Source organism: Ceratosolen solmsi, unplaced genomic scaffold, assembly GCF_000503995.2.
Source record: "Ceratosolen solmsi marchali unplaced genomic scaffold, CerSol_1.0 scaffold1, whole genome shotgun sequence".
Classification (NCBI taxonomy): domain Eukaryota; kingdom Metazoa; phylum Arthropoda; class Insecta; order Hymenoptera; family Agaonidae; genus Ceratosolen; species Ceratosolen solmsi.
The window spans coordinates 6,727,549-6,739,614 of record NW_011948415.1 but is presented as its reverse complement, the minus strand read 5'-3'; the positions used below and the strand labels follow the sequence as shown (position 1 = coordinate 6,739,614).

General features: G+C 46.0%; 1 protein-coding gene across 1 annotated transcript; it reads right to left on the bottom strand.

Moving 5' to 3' along the window:
- Positions 1 to 825: 825 nt before the first annotated feature.
- On the bottom strand, positions 826 to 11,459 carry LOC105359027 (protein gustavus; the record flags this gene model as incomplete). Its single annotated transcript, XM_011495502.1, has 5 exons — positions 826 to 1,171; positions 1,305 to 1,463; positions 1,575 to 1,905; positions 2,471 to 2,697; positions 10,847 to 11,459. Coding segments are annotated over 5 exons (1,470 nt in total), but the record flags the coding sequence as incomplete, so codon positions are not given.
- Between the last annotated feature and the right edge of the window lie 607 nt (positions 11,460 to 12,066).

The following is a 12,066-nucleotide window of genomic DNA, read 5'->3' as shown; positions in this document are numbered from 1 at the left end:
TATCATTATCGTTATCGTTATCATTATTTATTATTTATTATTTATTATTTATTATTTATTTATTATTTATTATTATTATTATTGCATTATCCATTTTCTTATCCGGCGCAACATTATCAAAATGTACGTTGCGCGACATTCTTTCGTCCCACCTACACTTTAACAAATGTATTAACATAAAAAAAGGAAAATTAGGAATCCGTGAGACACTCGTTATTTATGTTAACAAGCAATAAAGATTCCACGATTTTAATCGCACACGGAAAACATAAAACAACAATATTACCTAATAATTTTCTAAACTCGCCTTTTCGTTCAAAAATCATTTTCCGAATCGAAATATTTCCGAGTCACCGGCGAGAAAAGGCTCGACAGACTTTATTTCGTTCCAACGATTGCCGATGATTAAGCGATTTCTTATTTTTTTATCCTTTGTACTTAATATTCACATTTTCCTTATTTTCTTTTTCTATATACATACATACATACATACACGCATACATACACGCACGCACGCACGCATGCGTACGTACGTACAATAACATCCATTCGTCCACGCGTGCACGTATGCATGCGCGCGGGCGTGCGTGAGTACACGCGCGCAAACAAACACGCACGCACACGAGCACCCGCGCAAAAACAAAAACACAAATACAAAAACGCACTCTCACGCGAGCGCGTGGGTGAGTGAGTGGTTGGGTGCGTGCGCGCGTGCGTGCAGGCACGCATGCATGGACACACTTATGTGTGTACGTATCCATATGTATATATATATATATATATATATATATATACATATTTATGTTTTCACACATATGCGGTCGGCGCGCGCGCGTACGCGTATTAATGTATGCGCGCGTACGTATGTAATAATAAGAGACACGCAGCTGTCGGTGGGCTTTGCTCGATGGCATACGAGGGGGTTTGGCGGGTCCCCTGTGCATTGTAGTTCAACGATGTCGCATGGTTATCGTAGTCAAAGAAGTTGTGATCGTAGTTGATGTGGCGTCTCGGGAAACACTAGTTTGTGGTTACCTCCTGTCTCTGTATAGGAGATAAGTCTTCATCGCTAGTGGCAGGTTCAATTCGATAATTTTCTCCTCCAGTCGTTCCTTGCCGATTCGCTGCCGAATCACTCGTCGACACAGGTCCATAAGCGGTAAAGGTTCGGCTGGAAGCAAAGTGATAACACGTGAGTATAGAGGCGCTGGCTCAAAGGTTGGGTTACCAAGTAACGGGGGGTGGTAACGTCGAATACATCGAGGCTACACCCCGACGCGCTAATAATAAGTTGAATGTCTTACGATCAAGGCCACCGATGTATTTCATGGTAATCTCACAATGGCCCCAAACAGCCGAAACAATAGGGTATAGCTTTCTGCCTTTGAGACCTCTAAACGCTACACCTAGGTACTGGCCCTCTACGACAAATGCTAGCGTACCCTCGTCCATGTCGAGCACCACTGCAAAAGACATACAATAATAAGAATAGGAGATGAGGGTCGACATTGCTACATTAATATGGGCAACAAAAACAAAAATAAAGAAGTAAAAAACAAGTGAGTGCTGCCAACCCAAGAATTTGTCAGGAACGATAAATGACTCTTCTGGCTTGAGGAGCGCAGGATATGTAACTCCATTGTTGTTCTTCGAGTCGTGGTAAAGCTTATTCCTGCCAAGGTCCCAGCCCCAGCTGAGCTCGTTATTTCCCACAAGACTTTGATAGCCGACGCTGTGGAGCGGAGCGTCAGCCGTTGCTACGCCGACGACGGCATGTGTACCACGTTGCCTTGTGCTCCAGTGGAGCTCCCACACGTGCATGCCCTTTGTGTAACCCACCTTCCCTCGTATGCAGTCCGTACTTTGCGCGACTGGATGTCGGTGAAAGGTCAGCTTGTCGTCTTCCTGCAATAAAGAGGGCCGGGATTAATATCGTGGAGATCAGATGAGTGGTCGCCTGGCCCGCCCAGTCTCGATAACGTCGGTCTTGATAGCGCCACGGGACGGGGGCCCTTAATCGCCCTATTCGACAATGATTAGTCCCGGGGAAAGTGGTGTGGAGCGGTTGGTGGGAGAGGTGGGGAGGCGAGACGGGACTAGACGAGACGGGACGGGACGGGACGGGACGGGACGGGACGAGACGGGACGGGACGGGACGGGACGTGACGGGATGGGATGGGATTGGATAGAATAGTATAGGATGAAACTGGCTGGCTCGGGACGGGGCGGGGGCGATTAATAAAGAGCGGGGCCGAGCATTTCTAAATCCTGGCAAGGAGGGCCCCGGTTGTTGCCGAGTAACGAGTACCGCAGCCGTCTCAGTGCTCCGTTCGGTAATTTAACGAGGATGACATGGCACTCGTCCGGGATATCGGCTAGCGGAATGGTGGCGGCGTCCTCGTCGAGTCATCGACGGAGAAGGGCGCGAGCCGGTTACACGAACAGACTCGTTCTAGTTTTGCCTACGTACCTTGACGAATATGTTCAAGCTCCGGTCGTCGGCGTTCCAGCTGTGATGTATTTGCGTTTCCCGCGAGGCTGGCGGCATGTCCAGCAGCACATCGAGGCGCGCCGGTCTGGAGAAGTGCTGGGACAACTCGCGTGGCACCACCGACTTGTAGGCCGCGGCACCACCGCCGACCCCGACTCCACCTCCTGCACCAGCACCGCTCTCGCGCGATACGCTTTTTACGCCGCCTGCAACGACAAATAAGGAAGGATGCATTAGCGACGATGGGCTGAGTATGATGGGCTGCTGCTAATAAAAGGTCGACCGGGTTCGGCCTCGACGGGCCCGAGCACCGCCACTTCCCATCCACGCTCCTTCAAATTCCGTCTCTTTACCCTCGACCTTACATTCATTCGAATGGCTTCGCGGTTAATGCGCGCGGTCATTGCACGCGAGACTCGTGCTCATTTCACATCACAAGCACTTCTTTACGCGTACGGGCGGCGGGATTTTTTAGAGTTAACCACTTCGCATACGTTGTCAGTTCTCGATTTTAACCTGCTTTAATGCACTTTTGAGCGCGTCGTTTATCATCATCATCATCATCAACATAATCCTCATCATTATCATCATTATCATCATTATCATCATCATCATCATCATCATCCTCCTCCTGCACTTCTTTGTCTTCTATCACTTCTTTATTTTCTTTCGTTTCTCTCTCTCTCTCTACTTTCGCATCTTCTTCACTGAAATCGAGACGTTCAAATCGAATAATTGCGCTCTCAGCTCTCGGAATACCACCGGGAGAGAAGAAGCACGCCGCCGCCGATGTAAGATGTTCGGCGAAGTCAGTGTCCTTCGTAGAGAGTAGAGACATGTCTCACGGTGGAAAAAAAAAGGAAAAGAAAAAAAAGAGAGAAAAAAATCACCTTTGCGCACCAGACAGTGGCTTATTTCGTAAATTTATAAATTGACATGCGCTGTAATGTAACAATTCTTAAATGAAGTAAGCGCGAACTGACAGGCCCAAACATTTGTTTATGCGTAATTTCATAACTTGCTTTTATTAAAATTATAAAGAAAGGTTACGCAACAAATGTTTACTTAATTGCCTACGAATAGAAAACAAAGAGTAATCAAGATTTTCTGGAAATCCTTATATGGGCATCTAAGTGGAAATTACAATAGTTTAAAAACAAAGAAAACTAGGTTGGTTAAATTATAATTCAAAACCAAAACACACGTGGTTACTTATGTATAGCAAAACTGAACGGAGAATGCATTCTTGTTTTGAGGATGATGAAAACAAGTGACGAAAATTTTCCGAGAAAAAGTGAGTTTGGTAAAAGGCCTCCTTGGGCTTTTTCATATTTTATCGACGGAATTAATTTACCTCTTGTTCTAATAATGCGAAATATCTTCCGTCTCATTTTCACGGTTATTCGTTTGCGTTTATGTTGACAACCTTGTCTCATGTTGACTCGAGCTCTCCCTCTCTACCACACACACTCTCTCGCTCTCTCTCTCTCTCTCTCTCTCTCACTCTGTCTATATATATATATATATATATATATATATATCTATCTATCTATCTCTGTATCTATCTTTCTCTTTCTCTTTCTTATTTTTTCTCACTGAACTAAATGGATACCCGATAGCACGTCACATGCTAGACTGAACCACTGAAAATTGTCGCCTCGACTCAATGCTTTAACCCTTCTTACAGCGTTTCTCTCGGCAGACGAAGACCGATAGTAAGCGAATGAGAGCGAGCGAGCGAGAGAAAGGGCGGCCGGTAGGAAGGGAGGCGAGAGAGCGAGGCAGAACGATGGCGCAAGGGGCGGGAAAGGGAGAGAGGGAACGAGCGAAAGAGAAAGAACGGAGGAAAGAAATAGAGCGAGTGAAAGAGACACGAGAATGATGTACGTAAGATAGGTTAGGCGAGCAGTCGGTAATTGTCGGAAAAAACAAGCAGGCTCGCTCGACAGTAGAGGGCGCCCTGAATTAAAGCCCTTATAAACTTGGCGCTAGGCTACTCATCCAAGAAACGATCATCCATCTAGACACGCACGCACACGCGGCCCCATCTCCCATCTCCCATCACACATTCCAACACCGACGCTCTCTTCTATTATTCTGGCAAAGCGACCTGACATCTGCTAATCTTTGCCACTCTACTAATTTATCTGTAACGGGCTTGTATGAGCACCGGGCTATTTTTCGCGTTTATTCACCGTCTCTTTTACATTTTGTTTTCGCAAACTTTCCAATAATCGAGCGACACCTTCCGTAAAAAATTAAAAACAAAGACTGAATTATTAGGTTGTCTTGTCTTTTGTTCTTTTTAACATGAGAGGCGCGCTGAGGAACCGATTTGGCAAATAATAATGAGAGCGCGTGAACAAGGGCGAAGGGCCAGCCAGCCAACGGAATTCGATATTTGTCCATAAGAACGACGGTACTGGGGTCCGAGACAAGGCCCACCGAGCCTGGAGAGGACGTTGGGCGTCGGTGTATTATTGCATTTGGCTGGCGTAGGCTTGGGAATGGTGAGAAGGACACCGCTGCACCGAAGGCACACAACAAGCATTTTGTGGATTAGGAGACAGGCGATAGAGGAAGCTGTTGTTGGATTTTACGCAGGCAAAAGGTTAGAAACGTGTCGGGTCTTATTTGCTCGAGCAGCTGTCTCCACGATGGCCCGCGTTTCTTGTTCCTCAAGGGATATGGGGTGGATGGTTGAACGGGGGCGGTGGCGACGAGGCGGGGAGGGAGGGGGTGAATGGTGCTGCACGGTGATGACGGTGGTGGTGGCGATGGTTAGGGTGATGGTGAAGGCTGTGCTAGTGGTGATAACAACGACGACGACGACGACGACGACGACGACGACGACGACGACGACGACGGTGCTGCTGGCAAAGGAGGGGGAAGCGGACACGGACGCGAACCTGCTTTTGACGCGTTTTTCCTAAAGGTTAAGGCAAACAGCTCCCCTCCTTTACCGAGCCACATGCACGCACGTACACGCACGCTCGCTCCTCCCGCTTCGTGGCTCACGTAGAAAGTCTTGGAGATTACGGAAAAACTCCCTCACTCCAGGTTGTGGAAGAAAAAGGGACATAATGCGGTAGCGGTCAGGTAGCCACAGCGCACCGTAAATTTTCAACAATGCAAGCGCGCACTCGAACTTAATCGCTCTGTCTTCTGCTTACCTCTCTCGGAGATTCTCTCCTCCTCCACCTCCTCCTCCACCTTCTCCTTCTCATTCCCCTCCCACAACCCGCAACCGACTCCCACCGCATTCGTGCTTCCCTCCCTCACCTACCACACGTACCTCGCCCGCGACTACCGCACGGATTAATGAGAGGAAATGGCGAATTAATCTTTATCGATGGGGTATTTCTTGGAAGTTCGATGTGCCGAAGAAAAAGACCGGAAAGTAAGAGGTTTTCTTCCCTACCTCGTAAGTAACACGCGAGAGAAGACGTTTTAAGTTTACGCTGATAATGCCGGCCGATTACTCGATTCCCAGCGATGGCATGTCGACTTCCACTTTTTAATTTCTGTATATGCCTCACCGACATTGCCAGACATAAGCCAAGAACTTGCACAATGTCGAGAAGCTTGGATTTTCAAACGAGACAATCTCCGAATGAAATACTTTGGTAAGATTCGAATTAACCGGCAAGTTAATACATTTTATTGCTCGATATGAGTAATTTGATGGCACCTGTGCACAGCTTTGAATAAATATTTGCTGTAATAGCCAATGGCATTGTCCAATGAATAATTCTACGCACTTCTCTATTGTCGAATGTGATAATTGAGTAACATTGTATGTTTGAACACCAATAATTATTACAACAATTTGAAATAAATAATACAAAAACTTTCCATACTTATAAACTGGCTGCACATAACGTATATTTAACTATCCCCGCCTGCTGTTATCATCACTGTTCTTGTTCTTGTTCTAACTGTTATTTTTGTCGTTGTCATTATTGTCACTATTATTATTATTATTATTGTCGTTTTTGTTATTGTTACTATATGTGACGAGGAGAGAGGGAGAGGGAGAGAGAGAGAGAGAGAGAGAGAGAGAGAGAGAGTAAATGAGCCGTATGTTAAATATAAAATCTTTAGAGGATTATGTAACAAAATAAATATACAAATGAGCAAAATTTAAAAATAAACTCTACACTCTATTGGCTTTACCGAAACGTATTGCTCATTTTGAAAAGAAAATGTATTTCGGATGGAAGGTCATGTTACCAAAATGGCCTCTCATAATACCCCGATTTTCTATTTGCTTTTTACGTTGAACGTGCTTTCAGAAGCCGAGGAATAATTAAAATCGGTCTACGAATGGCAAAACCGCCAGATGGTAAACGCGTTAGGTCAGCGCAATTGGCTTCCGCAAGCCAATCTGAATAGAACGCTAATAACCTCGATAACACCATTTCCTTCCATCATTAGTTCCGCACTTTTTTCACGTATCGAAATATTCGTGTAAGAGCAGTCGCGCGAACTAAATTCTATTTCCTCGGCAGTCTGCCACCTCAAATTTCTTTTAAATGAAAAGTCTCCCTAGCAGGCGTTACTCTGGCTCCCCACCTCCTTTTCTTTTCTTATGCCAGAGAAAAGCAGTGTGAATCATTAGAGGCTCGCATCTCACGAATGACGTGCTCCGCGCGAAAAAGCCTGTCCTACGCATGATAGATTGAATATTTAACTGATGTAATAATATACGGAGACTTGCGCAACCGCCACCAAGAGCGCGACCCTGAACCTACAACTGTCATGGCAACAACCTCATTATGATTCTTGTTTTCCAATTTTTTTTTTTTTTATTTCTTTCTTAACATACTTTTTATAAAAACAAAATTTCACTTTTTTCTTTATAAAAAAAAGCCGAATGCTGTCAATGTCATTTTAAGAGTGTGCTTATTTTGCAATTTAATTACAAAGTGTTAGGCAAGCAAGCAGCTACTTTTTTGCCCTTCAATAGCTAAGGAAGGATACTTTACACAGGAATATGTACGGTAAAATCTCTGCTACTCTTAATGTCGATTATGGAAAATGAATTGCGCCTCCAAAAACAAAAAACACAAACAGAAAAGGGAACGAAGTTTAAAATGAAATAAATAGCATTAGCAGTGTCATTTGTAAAATTAATTCAATGCGTATGTAAATGTCAATTGACTAATGTCCGGGGAATAGTAACTGCAATTGCAGCAGTTTTACATATGTATTTACACACATGTAGGTGCTCGGGATCGCGCTATCGTGCAGCCACACGCAAGTACTTGTGCGTGCCTGCGTGCGTGCGTGCTTGCGTGTATATATATAAGGGGGGGTGGCTGATAAAGGGGGAGAAGGAGGAGGAGAGGGGACGTAGAAAGGTCGTAATACAGAATGCAATGAAAGGAGCGCGCGATGGCGTGTCGTAAAACGTATGACTCGCGCAAAATGAAAATGCCAATCGATGTCAAAACTTTTGTCGTAAAAGTCATTCCTCGTACGTGAGATGAGTTGCGTCTGTGCTAATCAAGTAAGTCTAGCCGACAGCATCGCGCAGTCTCAAGAAGTGCACCTCCTCCCGATGCAAATTGTCTTCCTGTCGCCTTCGTCGATGATGATGGCGAGACCGCCATTAATTAGTGCACTTTGCAACAATTCTTTACCGCTATCGCGCTGAATTAATCAGGGTTGTTATGTTATTCCGATCGATGCCTCCCCCTTAACTAGCAATTACGTGACAGTTGGACTTGTCCCTTTGTCAGCCGCCAATAAGTATGTGTAATCCGCATGTGTAAATATATCAACCCCCACGATGTTCGTAACCGAGTCACACTTGGGCGTAAGCGAGCTATTAAAGTAGTCGTAAGTCCGTCACGATACGCAAGATTAATGTAAGTAAATATGACGTAATCTGTTAGGTATATACGACTTAAATCCCCTAGCATTGAAAAAGCTCGATAGGTTTTAGAATGGCAATTGGCCGAGCTAATTGGTTCGATATTCTGCGCATCGATATGCTTAATAGGAAAAACTCAGTGGATAATCAATTAGGCGGCTACGCGATTTATAGACAGATATGTCTTTGTTACACCGCGCAGAATATTGAAAAAGAAAGAGAGAGTCTCGTCATGTACAATAGACGCCAAAGCCGCTCGAATGCGTACGAATATAGCGAGAGAGCGAATTCGCCAGTGGAATCGATTCCTCGCGGCTGCCGGAGAGATTAATCGATCGATCTTTACCTATACGAGTTCGCGATTTGATCGTTTTTCTCGGCGCACTTCCCCTCGTAACAGCCTATTCACGATTTGCCATGGAGTTTCGCCCGCGGCAATTTTCCACGCCATCCGCCTTTTATTTCTCCCACACACACACACACACACACACACATACGCACGCGCGCACGCACACGCGCGCGCGCACACAGGCACCACACACATATAACATGGCGGGGGAGGAAACGTCGCCTCTGCCTCCTCTATCGTATCAATTTGCGAATTCCGATTAAGCTTTCAGTCCAAGAATTTGTTAATTCGAAAATTAACAACCCTAGCTCGCGCGACTAGCTGTTGATGCAGCAACAGAGGAAGCAGAGAGTGCAGGTTGCGCGAAGCTATGCAAGCGAGGGAGAAAAAAAGCAAAAGGCTCGCGAGAGGGAGGGGACTACGGCCAGGAGAATAAAGGAGGAGAAATAAAGAGAGCTGAGAATAAAGGATGCCGAAATTCTACGAACGGATGTGATTCAACGGCTCCCCTTCGCCCCCCCCCCTTCACCCCCGCCCCATCTGCCGCTCGCGCTCACACGTACGCGCGCACACTCGTTTCTCTTTCGCCCTCTTCTCATTCTCTGTTTTGTTCGCGACTGACAGAAGGGACGAGCCCTGGACGAGGAGAAAACCTGCTTACAGTCTACCTGGCTATAAGCAGGTAGTTTAAACGGACCCGCGCGAGACCTTGACCCTGGCTAAAGCCAGTCAACTTACAAATTCAACTACCTTCTCTTCTATCTTTACTCTACCTCCAACTTACTACTTCGGTCATATTTCATGCATGTATCCTGAATTCGCATGCACGTTCAACTACATATGCGTATCAATGGCAGGGAAATAAAAATGATTACAAGTATTGGATACATAAATTTCCCGGTCCCTTCTCTCCGATCGTTTTATCCATATTCTTCTATTAATTCCCTAATAATTATGGATTCAAATACAACAGTTTACTCAGTGCTTGTGCCATGTGATATTGATTTAACGAACTTCTGACCAACTCTTTGAGAATACGTAATTTATTTAAGGAAGGAAAATACTTGATTATCGTTCGCTTTGATGATTGTTCAAGATATTATAACCCTTGAGCTCTTTTGTTTGAATAACTATGACGATGACGATATATATATATATATGCCACGATAGTGGCATCCTTACAACATTTTATGACATATTTTTCTTCAGTTTGTCTTACTTTTTTTTTTGTATATAACATCTACACTTCGAAATATACCTGCTATTTAAATAACATTAAGCATATATGTATTAATTAAATAATGTTTATATGTAACCTTGTAACTCATATTCTCAAATGGTGCTTTACATATACGAAATGAATATTCGAGATTACAATCCGACAACAAAAATTGTTAACAATGATTACTCAATTCCTATTCTGTTTTGCAATTCTATTATAATTTAAAGCAAGAACAGTGATTAAAGTGGAAAATTAACCCTAATAAGGATCCACTCTAGAAATTTTGCTTGCAATACTTAACCTGTAATTACCAATTAAAAATTTTGGAAGGCAATTTCTAATTTGTCTGAATAGCTTTCATTTCAAATGATTATTAATAATATATACAGAGGCAATATTTGCATATTACAGCCGCGTAATTTGAATATTATATTCGTAATAGTGCAACTACTTTAAATAATGAAACTTAAGTAATGCTTTTCGCCGTAATTAACTGTAAAATTAGTAGAAACAAAAAGGATCGACTACTCCAGGAGTTGATTTATCACTCATTGCATATACAACTGCTGATTATATTATGTATTAAAAAACTAAAATTTCAGAGAAAATATTGAAAACGATCAATCGCGTGATAAAACTTAATTTTTTTAACTGGTATTATTTTTTCATTCATTATCACTTCTCTCGTATAAAGATAATCGTACACGTAATGATACGCGTAGGGATTTTGTATTCTTTGGTTTTGTTATAAAACAAAACCAAACGGTGGAATGAGTTAAAAATAAAAGAGCATAATTCGCATTGGAGTTATGATTCGAAAGTCGATGGGAAAAGAAACTCTCTTTTCACCAGATTGGGATCGCGATAGTACTGCCCTTAAGGGCGGGATAAATGCTTTGTCTCTACCTGAAATCTTTTGGCCCATGTTCATGCCCCGATGGGGACGATAGTAGTGAGTGCGAGTAGGATGGTGACGGTGTTGGGCGCACTGTTTGGTGATGGGTAACTTTTGCCTCGTGTGCCTGACGTTTGCACTCAGGTGATACAAGTGGTGGTGGTGGTTGCTCGGGTGGTGGAGGTGGTGGTGATGGTGATTGCCCTGAGGCGCGGTGCCCACGCCACCGCCACCGCCGCCTACGCCTACTCCTACTCCTCCTCCTCCTCCTCCTCCTCCTCCTCCTCCTACTCCTTGGCCTCCTCCTCCTCCTCCTTGGCCGCCGCCGACGCCGACACCGACGCCGCCTCCGACACCGACTCCGACTCCGACTCCGACTCCGACTCCGATTCCGATTCCGGTACCACCGTTGCTACCCTCGACGACTCTCTTTGGGCTGCCCCCTCTGGGGCTACCTTGAGGGCTGATCTCGTCGTTGCCTACTCCGGCTACGACACCGGCCCCGCCGGCCCCGCCGACACCGCCTGCGCTTCCGCGATTGCGGATTCGCAGTAATCTCGCAGCGACTCCCGTGCCGCCGCCGCCACCGCCTCCGCCGCCTCCACCGCCGCCGCCGCCGCCGCCGCCTCCTCCTCCTATTCCTCCTCCTCCTCCTCCTCCTCCTCCTCCTCCTCCTCCTCCTCCTCCTCCTCCTCCTCCTCCTCCTCCTCCTCCTCCTCCTCCTCCTCCTCCTCCTCCTCCTCCTCCTCCTCCTCCTCCTCCTCCTCCTCCTCCTCCTCCTCCTCCTCCTCCTCCTCCTCCTCCTCCTCCTCCTCCTCCTCCTCCCCCCCCCCCCGCCGGCCCCGCCGACACCGCCTGCGCTTCCGCGATTGCGGATTCGCAGTAATCTCGCAGCGACTCCCGTGCCGCCGCCGCCACCGCCTCCGCCGCCTCCACCGCCGCCGCCGCCGCCGCCGCCTCCTCCTCCTATTCCTCCTCCTCCTCCTCCTCCTCCTCCTCCTCCGCCGCCTCCGCCCCCGGCTGCGCTGCCTACTCCTCCTCCACCACCGCCGCCGCCGCCGCGGCTACCGTCCCCACTCACGCAATGTATACTTTGGATATACCTGCAATACAAAAGCAATCAAAACATTATTATTACTGTTGTGCCTCCGGCGCAGACTATTGTCTGGCTTCTCATGCTAAGTGTAGCATCGTCCCCGTTCTTTTCGACTTTCCCCTTGAAACAATTAGT